The sequence below is a fragment of the Aspergillus thermomutatus genome, assembly GCF_002237265.1.
Source record: "Aspergillus thermomutatus strain HMR AF 39 chromosome Unknown NODE_383, whole genome shotgun sequence".
Classification (NCBI taxonomy): domain Eukaryota; kingdom Fungi; phylum Ascomycota; class Eurotiomycetes; order Eurotiales; family Aspergillaceae; genus Aspergillus; species Aspergillus thermomutatus.
Genome location: NW_020798433.1, coordinates 1 through 19,033, shown reverse-complemented (window position 1 = coordinate 19,033; position 19,033 = coordinate 1). Strand labels below are relative to the sequence as shown.

At 46.0% G+C, this 19,033-nt stretch overlaps 4 protein-coding genes across 4 annotated transcripts; 2 read left to right on the top strand and 2 right to left on the bottom strand.

Moving 5' to 3' along the window:
• Positions 1-451: 451 nt before the first annotated feature.
• Positions 452-1,495, bottom strand: DRE2 (electron carrier; the record flags this gene model as incomplete). Its single annotated transcript, XM_026756324.1, has 3 exons — positions 452-529; positions 597-826; positions 937-1,495. 3 exons carry the CDS (start codon positions 1,493-1,495, stop codon positions 452-454), a joined length of 867 nt encoding a protein of 288 aa, XP_026609956.1.
• Positions 1,496-6,618: 5,123 nt separating this feature from the next.
• On the top strand, positions 6,619-9,617 carry CDV56_101626 (uncharacterized protein; the record flags this gene model as incomplete). The annotated part of the gene is made up of 2 exons (XM_026755245.1): positions 6,619-7,327; positions 8,956-9,617. The coding sequence occupies 2 exons, from the start codon at positions 6,619-6,621 to the stop codon at positions 9,615-9,617; spliced, it is 1,371 nt and encodes a 456-aa protein (XP_026609955.1).
• A 1,419-nt stretch (positions 9,618-11,036) lies between these two features.
• Positions 11,037-12,917, top strand: CDV56_101128 (uncharacterized protein; the record flags this gene model as incomplete). Its single annotated transcript, XM_026754747.1, has 1 exon — positions 11,037-12,917. The coding sequence occupies one exon, from the start codon at positions 11,037-11,039 to the stop codon at positions 12,915-12,917; it is 1,881 nt and encodes a 626-aa protein (XP_026609954.1).
• A 1,592-nt stretch (positions 12,918-14,509) lies between these two features.
• Positions 14,510-15,478, bottom strand: CDV56_100745 (SANT/Myb-like DNA-binding domain-containing protein; the record flags this gene model as incomplete). The annotated part of the gene is made up of 2 exons (XM_026754364.1): positions 14,510-15,288; positions 15,349-15,478. 2 exons carry the CDS (start codon positions 15,476-15,478, stop codon positions 14,510-14,512), a joined length of 909 nt encoding a protein of 302 aa, XP_026609953.1.
• Positions 15,479-19,033: the final 3,555 nt, after the last annotated feature.

Here is a 19,033-nt window from a genome sequence, read left to right as displayed (position 1 = left end):
ATATATATCTTTTTATATTTAGCTATTATAGCCCTAGTTAGAACCTCAGTGATTTCTTACTATCTAAACCTAGGTCATATGTTTAAACAGCTTCTAGAATTCCCTTATGAGGTGCATATGTATTCCCTCTATGCAAACCCATTACCTTTAATTAGACTTTAAATCTAATCCTATACATAAAGCATAAATAGCTAACTATGCAGACTTTCTTATACTTACCTACCTACAACATACTAATTCAAAAAAGGATATGTGATAATTTACCACTAGGTCTAAGAGGAGCATTCAGGAATATCAAGTATATATATTAAACATATGGCCAGCAACCAGCCATTCGCACCAGCATTACAATATCTAATCAGTGGTTAGAAGATCAGGGATAAGATGTCATTCATTGCACATTGCACATAATATCATACTGTGATGACAATAGCTTTAAGTAGCAAAGTACTTATAGCTGAACATCATTATTAAGAAGCCGAACTTCCTCACCAGGTTGAAATGCAGGGAGGCCAATGAAAGGGCAGCCCTATAGATGATAGCCAACATAGTCAGATATCATACTGATGAAGAGATATTTAGATAAGACTTCATACCTCACAGCGAAAAGCATCGCCCAAAGAGCAATTTCCACAGCTCCCGACCTTCCCTTGCACAGTGAAGTCAACCTCAGCCAGATCACCATGTGACAACTTCATTGCGTCAAGTTGCTCATCAGCATCAGCTCTCTTGGCTGCATCCTCCTCCTCTAATTTCTGTGCGAGCCCGCAAGTACAATCCTTACAAGCTCGTCGGCGCTTCCCTGCTTTGGGACGACATTCTGGCGCTGGTCCACCTGTTAGTTGTGATTGATGGACATATAAACTCAAGTCAAAATGATGAGAGCCGCAATAACGCTTAAACGAGAATCACATCACACAAAAGAAGAACACTTACGTTGTATGATTGGTGCTGAAAGTTCACTGTCATCCAGGAGATTATCCTCATTGATAAGTTCGTCATCAGACACCTCATTATTGTCCATTGTAGCTGCCGAATCAATATTCTCATGAAACTTTTGAGACCCAGCAACAGTGACTCCATCATTGCCACTAATGCTTTTATCCTGGAAAAACACAGATAAGAGCTGATGTTCTGCAGCTGATTTCTCCAAACTAGATGTCCCAGCAAGATGATTGTGTTTCCTCCCAAGCCGCAAGGGAACAGCCTGCATCTCCTCTATATCAGGTTTCATGTATTTGCCATTGTCAACACGTATCAGCCCAGCCAGAATCGCTTCGTTGTGATTGAAGGCAACCCCAGCTGACCCATAAACTTCATCCTGACTGTAAATATACCCACCTCTTCTGAGAGACTTGATGATCTGAGTGAATGTCTGGCGGTTTATAAGTTTCAGGCTCTCAGAAAAGGAGTTATTTGCACCTGCTAGAATGACAATATTAGAGTACGTCGAGTCTGGCAAGGACGCAAGGCCGAGGGCCAATCGGTCAAGCATCTGAAGATCAGTTGCACTGCGATTGTATGACTGGATGGCCTCATTTAATTTCCCTGGTTGGGATGAGAGAGATGGTGGAGATAATAAAAGAGTTCGTTCAGGCATTGATTGACTTGAGATTTGTATTAAACAAATTAGGATCTTCTATCCTCGGTAAGGGTGAAGATTAACATGGTCATCATTCTTCCCTCTGTGTAAATAGTGCATTATTAATCTAGGCTCATAATAATGTCAAATAAGAGTAGCTGAATAAGACATGATTAGTAATATGGATTATGTTAATGTAATCCACAACTGAGCGAGACACCCAACTGAGCGAGACACTCAACCCCTGACATCTTACAACCACCATCGAATCATCATCAAATCCAGCCTTTTATCTAATATGGCATCGAAACCAGCAGACTCAAGCATCAGATTAGAAGATCGCATATCTCTTGCAGTCAAAGCATATAAAAACGGTTATTTTAAAAGTGTACGAGCGGCAGCAGCAGTATATGATGTCCCACATTCCACTCTAGCCGATCGCATCAATGGTCGAAAGGCGCGAAGCAATATACCAGTAAACTGTCAGAAGCTTACTAATCTTGAAGAGGCCTCATTAAAGAAGTGGATTCTAGATATGGATGATCGCGGCCTACCCCCAACTCAAGATATTGTACGCAAGATGGATTTACTATTATCTCAGCGGAAATCAGGTCCATCTACTGGCATTGGAAAGAACTGGGTCAGCAACTTCATTAAACGGCATGATGATCTTACATCAAAATATACCCGCAAATACGATTATCAGCGTGCAAAATGTGAGGATCCTGAGATCATTAATCAGTGGTTTGATCTCGTTCAGAATACCATAGTAAAATATGGTATTCTTGAACAGGATATCTACAACTTTGATGAGACTGGCTTTCAAATGGGTGTAGCCCATACAGCAAAGGTCATTACTGCATCCCGCCATCGAACAAGCCGCGTACGAGCTGTACAGCCAGGGAATCGCGAATGGGTTACTGTTGTTGAATGTATCAATGCTTCTGGGTGGTCTCTGCCCCCCATGATCATCTTCTCTGGCAAGGTCCATCAATCTCAATGGTATCAAGACATAGACCCTGACTGGCTGATTGGTGTGAGCGATAATGGATGGACCAATAATGGGCTTGGCTTGTCATGGTTGGATAAAGTCTTTGAGAAGCATACTGCGACGCGTACACTTGGGAAATATCGGCTTCTGATTCTTGATGGCCATACTAGCCATGAATCCGCAGAGTTTGACCTGTTCTGCAAGAATCATCAGATTATACCTTTATATATGCCTTCTCATTCATCTGATAAACTACAGCCACTTGATGTTGGCTGCTTTGCACCCCTAAAGGAGGCATATGGTGCTGAGGTGATGCGCAGTATTCAAAATAGCATTCATCATATAACCAAGGAGAACTTTCTGGATCTCTACAAGGGAGCACGAAAAGCACTATCACCTTCTAATATCAGCAGCGGATTTAGGGCTTCTGGCCTGGTTCCATTGAATCGTCAACAGGTGTTGGATAGGCTTACTATTAAGCATATCACACCCCCCTCTACTGCTCATGGGCCTTCAGATGGGGAATGGACAGCAAAGACTCCCTATACTACTGCTGAGGTACAAAAGCAGATGCAGCTTATCAAACAACTTATCAGTCGCAACTCTGAAAGCCCGCCAAATGAAGCAGTTCGTCAGCTGGCAAAAGCAGCTGAATCCACCATGCATGAAGTCATTCTATTACGACACCAGATGACTGAGCTTCGAAAGAAAAGCAGAAGCGGAAGTGTATAGCCCCAAGATCTTTTATTGCTACTGGGGGTGTTTTGACAGGATCTGAAGGTCAGTAACTTGCTCAAGGAGCTATGCAGGCAATGGACTTAGTGGAATTAGTTCCCAGAAAGCGTGCGCCACCATGATGCAGTAACTGCCATCAAATTGGTCATATTAGAACTAGTTGCCCTAGTAGATCCAAATAATTCAAAAATTTATATTAATTTGATTGTGTGGTAGTAAGATATCTCATAATATTTCAGCATCGGCCAAAATTATGTTTTGCTGTCTCGCTCGGTTGGGTGTCTCGCTCGGTTGGGTGTCTCGCTCGGTTGTGGATTACGTTAAATTAATCTGGTTGAGTCAGTAATAATAATGAGTGAATGTTGACAGAATCACTTTCGATTCCACCTTTGCCACACCTAAATTTAGTATATGACTCTAAACTTAATGTTAAGGAAATCAAATCTGAAGTGAATATTCTAACTTTACTACTAACTTCTCCAACTACTCATTAACACTGATACCAAGCTGGATTTTGAAAGTAGGTGTCACACTAGCTATCATCCATGACAGAACATAATACTGGCAGAAGGCAAGCATTTAAGATCAAGTTGATGAGATCAAGATTACCACTGTCAACTATGGAATGCAGATGATGAAATATCGGATTTCGCAGTGAGCCTGATTGCTTGATCCTAGGCCCCAGATTGCATTGCAGACCTCTACCCATTCAGCCGTCCTCAGACTTGCCGGAGAGCGTCCTATGTTTGAAAGTGAAAAGCCAAAAGAAGATTGACAAGTCTATGGGTCAAGTGAAGAGGAAACCGGGCGAAACGTTGAACATCGATAGTGACACACTTTGATTTCGAGGACTGAGCTTGTGCGCCTGCATTATCCATGAGCTTCTTCATACCAGTCATCAGCCCCAGCGCTGGCGATAATAGTTTGGTCCAGGCATTTATGCTGCAAATGATTCTCAAACTGCAGCTACTAATGCTTATCCTAACAGTGCTGTGATGGTTTTTAAAGATCCTGACCTCTGAGATCTTGATGTCTGGCGACCTTGGGCCCGCTTAAGCGAAAGGCTCATCAGTAATCAAAACGAGTTCTTACTAGATGGGCAGTCATTGCGACATTGGTATGACCACGTTCTAAACGGACGGCAAATAATAGCTGTTTGGACGAACATTTTTTGTTAAACCTCCTGACCCCCCTTACCACCTGTTGATATCTAAAGCATTTGCAAGCCTGTTTAGTCAGGGGCACATCGCCCCTGGCGAGGCCTTCTGGGTTCTCCCAGTCATTATGAGAATGATTTGCCTGCAGAGAGATATGGGGGACCTAGTTGACAGGGCCAGACCAAATCCTACCCATGTGGATCATATGTCATGTCCTGGGGCGAGTAACTAAGGTTGTGGATATCACTGATGGTGGGGTACTTGGATATCAAGAGTGATATTATTGATAAAGCTACAAACAACTGTTGACCGGTAAAACTCAGAATAAAAAGCAAAGCAAAGCAGCCTAGCCGCCAACCTGCTACCCTCCTTGATATTTAAGACAACTTCTCAGGATGACATGCGGGTCGAAAATATTTGCGAGATAGGCAGATGACATAGTCAGACTTGTTGGTTATTTCACGCAAATGATCTAGATGATCTTGTTGTTTCTGTAGATATCCTTAATGTACTGATACTCCTCCCTCTTCCATTCATCCGGAGTACACACAAACAGCTCTACCTGTCTCACATTACAGCCCACGCCGTTGTAGATCCCGCCCGACCTACTCCTCACGGCGTTTAGCGAGAGTGTCTTTTGGAGGATATTTGTTGAGCGCACAAGGAACTTCTTCCCTGCCCTCTTAGTCTCCAACTCTTGGGCGAAATCCCTGTTGATTTTGATGCCCTGTTCGGCGGCTCTTCGCTTCAGATCCTAGAAGTAGAATGCATTCCGACTATCCCATGCCTCTTCCATAAGTGCCTCATCGGGCTTGAAATCTGGCAAGTCCCAGTACCTGTTCCTGGAAGGCTTCCATTGCTTATTTGGGCAATTGAAGCTGAGGACAGAGCAGGGGAGAAATCCTGTGAGCCAGCCATCTAAAAGTTGTGATGCATGAACTAATGCTGTGGGTATAGTTTAGAGTAGAGAAAAGCAAGATCGATTCCCGGTTTAAAATTATTGGCTTGTCAATCATTCACTAATGTACACATGGAGGCTAAGCCTAGTTGCAGCAGGTCTGGATGCATCGATAGCAACTTGGGTGGACGTAATATTTACGGTGGTAAGGATTGGATGTGGTAAGAATTGGAGATGGTAAGGATTGGAGGTGGTAAGGATTGGAGGTGGTAAGGATTGGAGGTGGTAAGTGGTACGGATTGGAGGTGATAAGGATTAGTGGTGGTAAGGATTGGTGGCAGGAAGAACTGCTGGCTATGTTTGAGGATAGTAACTATTGCGTTCTGGGCATCTGTGAGGGTGGAAGGACTCCGAAGAATTAGTGATTTGGTTGTGGGGTCGAGAATCAAGGCTCTTGTGAGATACGCTAGATGATTTCTTACGTGCTGTGTTGATTGTTCCAACTCAGGGGCCATGAATCCAAAGCAGACTTTCCGCTGGGCCTACCTAAGCGCTGACTAATCTAATGTGTTGCCCTACGTTAAAGCTTATATATAGAGGTCTACATGTGCATAATCAAGCATACCTGTGAAGATTCATCGTCTCATTCATTGAATTCTATAACATCAAGTTGCAGAAGACCCGAACATGTGTTTCCAGAGATGGAAGACCCCAGCGAGCTTTCCCGATTGTGTCGGGAACAAGACTAAAAACTGCAGCGAGTTCGATCCAGAAGAAGATGGGGTTGATTGGTGTATTGAGGCTCAAAGACGTGGGACACAATGCCAAACTCTAACTCCAACTTCGCAAGGCAGCTCCACAAGGCGCAAAGTGGACTGCCCCAGGCATCGGAAACCACGGGGACCATCTGACAAGAAGGACGATAAAGGAGGTTCTGGTGGTAGTAGTGGTGGGTCCCTGACCTCTGGGGCGCCAAGCGTGAAAGTTGGAGCCTAAGGTAAGAATCCTTTTGACTGTCAGCATTGGAAGAAGGCTAACCGCGTTCTTGACTAGACTACATCCGGCCCGCCCCACAAATCATTCGACTCGCCCGCGGATCTATTGACTTGACATGTACCCCTGGTTTTCATCTTCGCAATCCACCATTCCTTGTATTTAAATCTACTGCTGTGTTCAACGGAACCAGTCACTTATTAGTGCTTTGCCTATCATTAAAAATCAAGCAAATCTTTTCTCCTCTCCTCTTACTTAAAAAATGTCTACGCCATTCCTAGACACTGAAGGCAATCCGATATCCAAGGACCAGCTCCTTGGGTACGGTCGGTCTGGATTAGTCATTCTCCAAAATGGCGTCGCCGTAAAAATGCCTTTAAGATACCTGCAAAGCTCGGACGACGAGGTGGACTTAAACACCAGTGTCATTCAGAGGGAGCAAGAGGTTTATCAGCGTCTCGAGCAATGTGAAGGTGTTTTACCGTGTGTCAGCTTCTCTCCCACAACTATCCAACTTGCCTTTATGAGAAATGGGGATCTCCGCTCCTATTTATCACAGAATCAGCCACCTAAATCTCGCCAGCTTTCATGGTTCCGACAGATGGCTCAAGCTCTATCTCATATACACAGCCGCTCAGTTATCGTTGCAGATATTGCTTGCCGAAATATCCTCCTTGATTCCGATCTCAACATCAAATTTTGCGACTTTACCGAATCGACAATAATGCCTCTTCATACAAATATGGAAACAGCCGATGACAATGGATATTCGATTCAAACTGATATCGGACAATTGGGCGCTGTTATGTATGAGGTTGTGACTGGAAAACCCTGCAAGTTCGATCTCCACGAGAATCATGCTTCCCGAGCCACATGGCCGCGGAGGGAAACCCTCCCTAGCACAAAAGACATCTGGATTGGGTCAATAATTGAGAAATGCTGGACTCAAGGTGCCTATCAGAGCTCAACTCGTCTAGTCGAAGTGTTGAATGCTGTCGTTTTGGAAAATGAGGACAAGGGGAGTTCATGCGTGGTGTCAAGCAAAGGCATATTCGTAGCTGGGTTGGGATTGGCTGCTATATCCTATTGGGTCTGGAGACGGCGCTGAAGGAATAGGCATTTTAAATTCGTATTTCTTCATTTATCAGAGGAGGGGACGGCAGCTGATGTAATCAAACTAAACAAATCAATTGTATTCTTAGCATCTGGTACTTGTGACTGCGCGCTAGGAGGCACATTACTTAAGATCGGCTCTGGCCCAACCTTCCAAGCTGGACTTTCTCCACCGCTCAATCCGCTATGATATACCATGGAAAGCAGGGTAGCACCCCACCTATTTGCTCAGCTTCAAGAGCTTGCAGTCGCTCTTAAAACGGCTGGCGAACCGGTAAGGCCATACTTACCAGCATTCTACTCATATAATTCTGACAAAAGAAGAGTGTGCGAGAATAATATTAGAAATACCCAAGAATCACAGGCTCCGCATCTCATGTCGCAATAAACTACTAGAAGTGGATCCACGCACAGACCCGTCGAGATGGTTTAAAAACTGGGAGTGGACAGATGGCAGCAAGTTATCAGCTGAACACATAAAATGGCTTGTCAAACTCACTAAAAACTGGAGTCGCTAAACAGAAAACAGTGCACAGAATTTGAGGGATTAGACTGAGGACCCAAACAAATTCTGGGGGTTCGAGCCATTTCGCACGGAGGCTGAGTTGGTGTGGTACTGTTTAGAGCACAGCTCTAGTGATGAAAAAGCCCACCCTGCGCGCCGCAGGGTTCTTCTTGTTATCCTCCATGACATCATCGACAAAGAAACAATGCGATTGAAAACCCTTAAGCAGCACTTGAACACCAAGCATACTACCACTGCAGTTAAGAACATCTTGGAACAGGCTTATCACGGCAATCCCAGCAAGGAGCTGCGCGATAAGTGTACTTGTTTAAACTGATTTAGAAAACAGTGGGCATCACTACCACAAAGGGAGTGGGTATTGGCTCCTTTCGAGCATGCTATAGAAGAGTTAGTGCTTTGTTGCTACTATGCATCCTTCTACTAACTTGCCATTAGTTTTGAAAAGAGCAAGATACAAACCATCGAAATTGACGCGCTCATTGAATATGGAGAAACATTATATGATGATGAATGTCAAAAACGCCTACAGGAGGCGTTCAGAAGAATACACGGCAAATGTATCTCATAGTGGACTAGTTCTGCATCGCAAATTCCCTCAACTTCAACCAAGAAGCGCCTTAGGAACAGATATTCCCTCAGCAGCAGGAAAAAGGCCCGGAATTCTGCGCCACAGCACTCAGGCTGAGAGAGCGATCTGTTTAGCAGTGAGTCAATTCATAGGCAACACGAACACAGTTCTAATAGACATGTTTTAGGTGGTGAGTTTTATTGTAATCCTACCCACAGCAGTACCAATTCCAGTTGACTAATAACCATCACGAAGGCGCTCCTCAAACAATGTTAAACACGTCGGTTGATAGCAACATCTCTAATGAATGGCAATGTATAGGCAAGCATAGTCCCATTTCACAAGTTCCGGATCTGTCTTACAAGGTGTAGACTTGAACTACGCGCTTCCAGGCTCAGGAAATACGGAGAGCCCTCGGGACATCCCTCAGGAAATAAACTCTCCATCATCGCTCAGTTCAGATCTATCTTCAGGCATTGGCACACATCTTCCCAGTTCTAGCAGCGGATCTACTGTGAATCTCCTCACCACCCCCCCTGAACGTTCTCTCTCCCTCGAACGCCCACCGGAAAGGTCACAGTCTATGGCGCATAAGTTCCTCTTGGGCCCTTCCAACTATCCAGTCGAACGTTCTCCCTATCTTGAACGTCTACCTGAAATGTCACAATCGACCGTGGATAATTTGTCGTTTTTCGACCCTTCCAACCCTCTCGTTGACCCTTCTCCCTACCTTGAACGTCTACCGGAGATGTCGCAGTCGGCCGTGGATAACTTCTCGTTTTTCGACCCTTCCAACCCTCTCGTTGACCCTTCTCCCTACCTTGAACGTCTACCGGAGATGTCACAGTCGGCCGTGGATAACTTCTCGTTTTTCGACCCTTCCAACCCTCTCGTTGACCCTTCTCCCTACCTTGAACGTCTACCGGACATGTCACAATCGACCGTGGGTAACTTCTCGTTTTTCGACCCTCCTAACTCCCCGGGCGACTCTTATCCTCGCCATGAACGTCTACCGGATATGTCTCTCAAATATGTAAACACTTCGTCTGATTGAATGATTTAAACGGAAGAGACACGAATTTTTGATCCTTGAGGGCCCAAGGCACTTCCAGTTTCATGCAAGGCGCAAAGATTACAATGTCCGTCCATGCTTTAACATATATGCAAGCCATATAACGCCGCGACAATCAAGGTATTCCTCAACCCAACTGTTTCCCGTCACTTATTGTTCATTTGGTCGATGGTGGTCCGACAACAAGGCACGTTAGTCCTGACGCGACGCTAATAGGGCCTTCATGATACAGATAGGAGCCAGGATATAGCTTTTCGTTGGTCCCCGGTGTTCTGAGGATTGGTATTATATATCCGGGCCCGGCACGATTCTCGAATGAAATTGGGGTCATGATTTTCCATGCTTTGTAGCCGTAGTGCTGTTAATTTGTTAGCTGAGCCCAAGGTCATTCAGCGTATCCTTACCTCTAACTTCAAGGATTTAAGAAGCGGTCCAACTGATTCGTCTAGGCTTCTATTCTTATAGTTTACGTTCCCATTATCCTCAGTTTCCTCAATTTCTGCATTCTGTATTGCCTCTTGAACTAGGCTTAACGACGTTTGACCGGCTTCTGAGTCAATGGTCATCTGTCGAATAAAAGCACGAGCCATTCTGTGTGAACAGTAAGACGTCAAATCTGAGGTCTGTATGATATCATGCAGATTATAGGATAACTAGCTCACCTGTCATCATAGAAATGCTTATCTCAAGATATTTCTTTTGGCGATAGTGAGGGGCAAGGAGGGGTTCTGGTGCCCAAGCGTTACTTCTACATTATCCGCAACTTGCCATGTGTGCAACTAGGATTATTACTAATCAGCAAGCTTGAATAGCAAATGCAATCATAACAACGCGTGACTTGGGTGGTTAACTTGCTGGGACGCGACCACGTCCCCGTGTGGCTTAGCTCCCTCGCTTAGTCACCGTAGGATGGGTTTCTGGTCCCATCTCTGGTACCACCGATCGGATTAGGTTTGATGATATCTGCACTGGAGGGCTGGGCCATTCGAGCACTGACAAGAAGATGGATGCATCTATTGATCTCAGAGGTGTATGCGTCAGAGGAGTAGTGAAGACGAATGAAAAACACTGGAAGAAAAAGTGTTTTGAGTAAAGAATATGGAATCCGCAGGGACCATCGCATCCCAGTCACGTGAGACGGGTTTGGAGGTGATTTGTCTGTCAGGCGTGTTACAAGTGAGACTGCGGCTGACCCTTCTTCATTGGTAACATTGGAGCTAAAGTCATCCACTTTTGCCTAGCCTCGCAATAACTCATCTCACCAACATCCCTCTACTTATTCTCTGTTTTCGACGTAGCAACAGATATTGAGAACACCGTGCTCCGAAGGATGCAAGACACGAGTACAATTCGTCTGGATTCTGAAGGTACTGTGGATGTTCCTTTTTACTCCTTCCAACAATGAGTGATATCGTCCGTCCAAGTAAAGAAACTTACGACAGCGTCTTGCGTGAGAGCTATAACCTCTGGTCATCATATCTCGATGCGGATGATTCCGGAACCCTCCCGTTTCACTGCATCGAGCTCAGAAATATTCTCTCGCAAACACCGAGCTTTCTCGCGCACGGCATACGGCCCGCTAACGAATCCCTTTCGTTCGACTGTGTTGAGAAAGGCACACCACCAGGCCCATATGATCTCTTCGTGAAAGGCAAATCAAAATGGGAAACATCGAACGGACCTTGCGATCTGGAGCCAAAGATCACACCGCACCAACTCCTATTGGCAACTCAGACCCCTCTAAAGGTTGAATTTGCCGATCAAACTCCTTTCACGGAATGGCCGATCGTCCAGGGCCTACATGGGCACGACAAAGGCAATTATGTCACGGTTTTACTGCTGGCATGGGCCTATATACTATCTGTTCGGTGGACTGAGCTCCTGAGTCGCTCTTCCGATCATCAATGTACGGTTGAGTATCAAATGAACGGAATGATTGCAAAATCGCACGGGAAATACGATGTGGAGGTCGCGATTGGTGATGATATTGAAGAAAGTGAAGCTCGTTGGTGGAGGGCTGTCTTGGTTGGTGATAAGGGCTGGAGGATAACTACAGATTATAAGGACAAGACCTTCATGTCACCATGGTCTGTATCGATCCTAAACGGGACTCTCAGCCATGCAAGACCGATTATGTGCAACAATAATCCTGCACCACCCTCATCGGAAACTGCTCTCAAATATTTGGCGAAGTTCTGCGCGCATCACCGACTATATGGCCAATGTTCGGCTGCTCTGGCCGCGACACTCTACATCCCATTACTCGGCGGTAGGTTAGCTACGCTACCAGTGCCGAAGCCAGCCACCACAGCTATCACTCAGATTCAAAATCCGGCGAGCTTTGCTTTTCCTCGGGCCCAACCTTCACACATGGAACTTGTTGCTGAATATGGCAAGTTTCTTTCCGCCTACATGTCTTTGAGCTCGGACGTTTGGGGTATGCGATCTTTGTTGTGCAGCACTTTTTTCAATGCCGATATTGAATGCAATTTGGTCAGTGCCTGGCTCAATCCGGCATTCGCCGTGATTGACCCAATCTTAAGAAATGGAGACATGCCTAAGCTTGCCGCCGTTCTTGGCAGGCGACAGCCGCGGTTAGCAACGCTTTGGCTTGGCGCAATCATTATGGGGATGGCGAAGTCCGAGTTACGAGATATTAAGAACGGATTGACGGCTGTCGATCTCCACGCAGCTGCGTGGACTGGAACCACACAGTCGTTCATAACCTTGAACCCTGGGGCAAGTGATGGTCGGACGATCCGCCGTGAGGATGAATGCCGACTGCTATTCCTAACTTCCAGCAATGAACATGCTCGCGCTCCTACAACCCCGTGGAAACCCTTTGGCGAATCTCACCTCTGCGACACTGAGCTGGAAGTCCAGAAACATGCACTATGCAATTGCCATTACTTCAGATACAACGCTTGGTATTGGTGTCTCACCAACGGCGAAGAACCACAAGACCCGGGACTTGGCCAGGTTACGTCAGATGTAACGGAGTTAAATATCGAGAAGGCTCGTGGATCTCCTCCAACTCTGCGTTATTGTCATTCTTCTTCACAATCATTATCTGAAGGAGCAACTCGTGGAATATTCGAATGGTTACGGATGACAGGATACCCGGCACGTGAGAAGCCTTTATATCAACATCCCTGGATTGACATCGAAAGTTCCGATGAGTCGGATCTCGACAGCACTGATTCTAACTGTGGACAATCTGCAGATTCCAGCACCAAATCTATTCAAAACTGGATTGAGGCCATTGACTCCACACCCGAATGACCCTAGACACTCAGAGATGCTCTTCTAGACTGTCAAGTCTATGTACTCTTCGAAACCGTCCGGTCCACCAGCTGGGTGATCCTTGCATTTGGCACATATAGCATATTTGCCACGATTCTCTGGGCCGCCATGATCACCAGTCTGACAGAATTTCCATTGTTTCCGGCAGTCAGGCTCCTTGCAGACGTGTCTCCGATGCCCGTCGTTCCAAAGATTTCTGCTGTTCCGACAGGAGCCACTGGCACCCGAACTAGCCGTCATCGTGGCTGGAAGGTTGTGTCGTACACTGCAAGCTAGATATCCTGATTAATTAGCGTGGCAAACCACTGGGGTTCTTATCTTCTGCCATACCTCAGGAGGGTTCGGGATGTTGGAAATCGTTGTTTAGGGTTTGGCGGGGAAAGGCGTTGGTCTTGACGTTCAGTGCGAGAGTGAGAATGTAGCGAAGAGACTTTCATTGCGTTCCTTTCCCGTGGAAAACCATGATCTAAATATCTTGGTTTTGACTGTACTTTTGACTGTTAATGTGCATCCCATTAGCTTGCGGTGGTGCGGCTGACACTCGTTAACGCACAGGGACCCTTTCATTTCCAAGCAGCCAATCAACCACGGAGAACCTCTTCTGGTCAATCAATCACATATGATGGTGGATTTTGGTGACCAGGCGCTAACTTCTCATGCGTGATTGGACGACAACTCTCGTTGCCTTTTGCCTGGTGCCGCCTATCCTAGCCGTTGGTTTTGGTGTGCTCTTGCCACCAATCATAAGTCACTGCAAATATGAAAGAGCCTTTTGGACCATTCAAATGTTGAGATCTCTGGTTTCTCGCGATCAACGCAGTTCCCAGGGACATCTGTTTGCCCTGAGGTCCCTGTGCGGAGCTGTCCACAAGACTTGTTTCTTTTTCGCTGAGTGGTCGTCACGCTTCCTTTGGCTGCTTGCTGTGCACTGGCACAGGAGGAAGCCAGTCTGACCTGCCGCGGACAAACGATCCGATATTCTCCGCTAGTATTGACCTCAGAGGTATCCTGATTTCGTTCTAGCTTTACCTCGCCGCAAGTGCCTGTGCCGCTGCGCAAGTGGCCATCAAAAATTACTGGAGCGTGCGGATACAAGTCTGATCTAACCTTCAAGACCACAGCTGCACTAGTACAGCGGGTGTGAATGGCAGAAACATTGCTGCCCAATCAATCCCTAAGAGTTCAATAGCACATAGGTTTTGGGCAAGCTGTATCCGATGGGTCGGGGCGCCCTGGTCCACAGTTTCCGGCTCTGTCGTGCTCACGATGACTATCTGCTTCCGAGGTCGGAGACTCAGACTCTTCGCCAACAGAGAGGCTCCATTGCTAAGATTTTTTTGAGGTCTGGATATAACCGAGTTCGGATGTATGCTACAGACTACCCGAAGACGGGGAAAGACGTCTATGGCTTATAATCCCCCGACAGGCCCACGACCGGGAAGTTATGGCAGTGAAGCGAGATGAGCTGCTTAGTTGGAGGGAGGACCTAAAACTTGATCGAACCTGCCACTACGTAAGGACTGGATCATCCTGCAAGATTCGTTCTGGTATAGAAAAATCAACATGCGAGTTTACCACGGGGAAGACCTCTTGCGTTTCGAGCATCTGGTCGACGGAGCTGTAAGCTTCAGGTTTCTTGACCAACGCATCTGCAGTGATCTCGAAGTCCTCTTAGCGAAGCGCAGACCGAACTCCTTCTCAATTTCTTCCCACGCGAGCCCTCTAGCCACCAATTTCTGTAGGACCTCGTCTTCGGCCGCTGAATAAGGTCGAGCACTGCGGGGAGTGGGCAATGAACTGGATGCTTCAGATGCTTCAGCCCTAGCCCTTGCCCTTGCCCTTGTTCGAGGACCACTTGCTTCTCCATCCGTCTCCAAAGTAGCACTCGCTGGTCTCTTTTGGCTGGTAGGGTTTGATCGGGTACTGTCGACCTTGCTGTACAAGCTGCTCGAAGTAATACCTTGAGCCACTTGATGATCGAGCTGTGGAGGGGATGTTTCGGCCACGTGTTCAAATGAGAGCTGGACCTCCGATCGCGGTACATCCAGCAAGCCTTCCTCGCCTTCATACAGCATACAACGACTCAAGAGACCGTCATCATCTTTGTCGCTTACACTAGCACCGCCAGAGCTTTTGATGGTGGACGGGGGCGTCTCAGGTACTTCTGACACTAGGTTGGCGTCGGCATGACATAGCCCATCATCGGCGCACCGCGGCGAGAATGACGACTTACGCCCGAATGGATCGTGATTTTGCACGCGTGAGAAGGTTTCTGGTTGGGGCGGATCGGCATCATCAAAGCTGAAGCTGCTCGTCACTTCGCAGTCACTTTCAGGACCTTGGATCGTATCTGGAAAAATCACCGTTGAGCGACGCCCCTTGATGATAGAACTGGATGATTCGTACGTACCCTCGCTTGGTAATGAGATAATGTTCTCTGATTTGTTACTGCCAAGCGCCCCGATTTGATGATCTGAAGAAGGCGACTCGGGTTCGCTGGTAAGTGGAACGCATCCGCCATGATTAATGCGTGAAGACATGGTGCTTTCGGACGGGGTTCGAAGTTCAAGTGGAGTGTATGCAAAAAAAAAATACTTGGAAGTGGGAGGTTTTGGGGGCAGAGGATGATTCAAGGGGCCAGGTGGAATTGAAGAAGGGGAAATTGCAGGGTGGGAAAGTGCGAGGGAAAGGGACAGTGCCAAATTGTGACTTTCGGACAGGGAACGAATTTACCCAAACAAGATCAGTCCGATCATGCTATATCTAGAAGAACTCAGGCGGCAGCACTCCCGGAAGAGAGTGTGGAGGAGGTAGCGGAGGAGGTCGCAGAGGAATGGCGGAGATAATGAGACAGATACTATGAGCTTTACCCCGATCAAAACACAGTCCATCTCATAAGATGACCGATCCAACTCTTGTCGATTGCCTGTCTAATCTCACATGCACATGTCTCGATTTTAACTCTAATAGACTAAAGAAACGAGTAACGAGTAAATAGCAATTTCGCCCGCTTTCGAACCATTGACTCAAAGGATCTTGACCATTATCATCCATTCCACCGTGTCAAGAAGCTCATCTGCTCAATTGTATGTGTCGGTGAATGGTATTTTAATCCCTGACCGATAGTCGAATGCCAGAGCCAAAAAGGCGGCTTTCGATACACCCCTTTTCATTATACCACCGTAATAATATCCGCTTCATATAAAGTGTTCATAGTACCAGTGGTGAGATCCTCAATCTTCCAATCGAATCTACATTAGCAACCAACTAATCCCGACAAGGATCTTAATCAAAGAGTAGGCCATACCTCATAGCGGTGTCTATGAGTGACACCGGTATCTTCAACGACTTCCCTGATGATGCCGGTGTGGTCGTGCGTTTCTGAAATAGGTCGATCAGGGACATTGAACGAAGTGCATTCGACATATTCGAAATATTGTCACTTACCGCCAGCAGGTCTGAAGCGAACGCGCTGTCCAGTGACGTAGATGGCCATTTTTATGGATTAACTTGTTTGATTTTGTCGAGGTGTGGGTTGATGCTGTAAATTGTTAAGTCAAAGCTGTTGATGGTTCTCAGATGTCTTGAGAAGCTGGGAGACTAATCGAGTGTGCTTTTATAACCTGTAAAGGTGGTATTGCATCATATTTCTGTTGACAATGAAGTTGCCACTGATCAATATATTGCGGATGTTGCTCCCGGGCCTAGAATCTAGCAATGGCCTAGGTCTTGTCCTATTTGAAAGAAGACTTCCGGGTTATTCGCTGATTTGCCATCGAGACAGCAAATAATTGTCGCTGCTAATTCCCAACTCTACCGAAAAGAGATGTCCGATGGAGACGGAAGAGCTGTAGATATTGGGTGGCACCTAGAGATCGGAAAGTTGTCCCGGCCACGAAACAAAATCCCGCCTTATCAACCAAGGAACTAACCTACTCCCACTGGTCTGGTCTGTCAAGCCTTAAGTTGCTAAGACTGTATCTGCCCTGGCTTATCCAGTCCTGGTGGACTTCACAGTCTTGCCGGAGTCCCCAGTCCTGTCAGACGAGGCCGATATCAATCACTATTCATCTGAATATGGGACAGCCATCCAGTATGTATATTTGCGGGGCAGTGCGGAAACAGTTCAGATGCTACTGAAATATGTTAATGTGAGACGACGGTAAAACTCAGATCGACCATTCGCATCTGGTCACGGCTGCGACTCGCATTTCTGAGGACGAAGGAAAACTCCCAATACTACTCCTGAATGACAATAAGAAGAGTCAAGTCAGCAAATACATCGACGTTACTGCTATCCAGGCTTTAAAATTTATAAAGCAGTTGCAGAAATTTCGACTCAACCTATATCGTGCCTGTCTAGTAATTATGTAATTCATAAGACGCCAGTCGGCATAGGATCGAAAGTTTTCTGGAAGACACGCAGCCAGCTGTAGATATGGATCTACGGCTATAAAAGTGCAGTGGCTTCTATAATGATACTGTTAGTTATCTAAACAGTAATAAGGGAAGTAAGCTAATATACACCGGTTCGAGAAACTCCAAACTAAGTTGATTGATCTGGTCGTGACACCAGGATATTTCTTTCCTTGAACCTGGCACTGAGCCATTCGAGCGGTATCTCACGTTTAATAATCGTCTGGTATGAGTGCAACGCTATTAGGATATCCACCGCAACTTCCTTTAGGCTGATGCTTTGGAGGAACTCTGTATAGAACCCCGTTGGCATACAGTTAATAGGAGCAACATGAAGATAATGCAAAAGAAGGAATATAGGTGATGGAGCTAGTCAATTACTTTTACCAGGTTAGAAAAGCGGTGAGGGCAAACTGTCACACAGCATTGACTGACGCACTCCAGATCGTGAAATCGTAACGTGGGCCAGACGACATCGTTTCCGTGTTGTTGAGGATTTGCCAGGACTGCAAAAGATGATCTGATTAGCCAAGTCTCCTTGACCTTGACTATTGATGGTGCCAAAGACGAGAAGCCCATGGGCTTCCCCTTTTCGCGGAGGCTCAGCTACAGGCTTGTCATGTGGCACTGAGGGGACATTATTCGATGTTTTGGAATTTCAAGTAATTTACATATCTACTATCAGAAGGATATCTGAGGGGCTTCTTAGCGGTGCATAACTGAGTTACAGCGCGGTTTCGGTAACTGCCCTGGAACATCAATACCAAGATGTGGGAAATATTCAGATCGTGATTCATCAACAACCACCTTGTCAACAGCTTGGAAAATATAGACCAAGAATATTCACATGCAGTCTTAGATCATAGTTGAATTAGAAGAAAAATATTCAGAAATGCAGAAGTTAACGAGATTTTACCGAATGTGGAGTCTTTTTCATCTAGAAGCCAATCACAGCAAGGAAATTAAGTATGGTATTGTTCAGAGCTGAAGCCTTCGCTGACTATAACTAGACTAGTAGTTAGTTATAACTACAGGTAACAGAAGAACTCGTTGAAGAAAGGAAAAGGGATAAACAATCAGGTCAAGGTCTGGTGAGTAGCTTTTTCCTAGTTGGTTATCATGCACTTATGGCATTTTCAAAGCATCTATCACCTTGCTCAGCGAAGCGCCAGCTTGTATCCGCTGTTCCTCTAACTGTGCTACTACTTTTTTGATAGGGATCCCCAAAAGAAGCATAGATCAAAGCAGTGTCCAGTACTCGTGAAAGGAATGAAATTTTGAGATCCACATTTGCCAAAGGCAGTCGGTCGGCATCTCAACTTCCAGCCAAATCGGATCCTGCGAGGGATTACTAATGTAGCCTCGGCCGGATTGATCGATGCGTTATCATGGTTAAGGAGGGCCCCGATACAGGTTACAGGTCAGGTGCCGGGTCAGAAAAGCCAAGACGCCGCCCTAGTCAAGCACATGACTGATTTTGCCGCTTTCGGCATTAACAATACCAGGTTTTAATTACCCGGCATCTAACATTTACAAAATCATAACAATATTAAAAGAAACAACAACTACTTCTTAAGTGCTTTCTAACTGATTATAGCATTTCATTATTCATTCGTAGTTTCGCTCGCCGTTCCATAAGTTCCAACTCTTTTTCTTCGTTTTGTAGCTGCTTTGCCTGG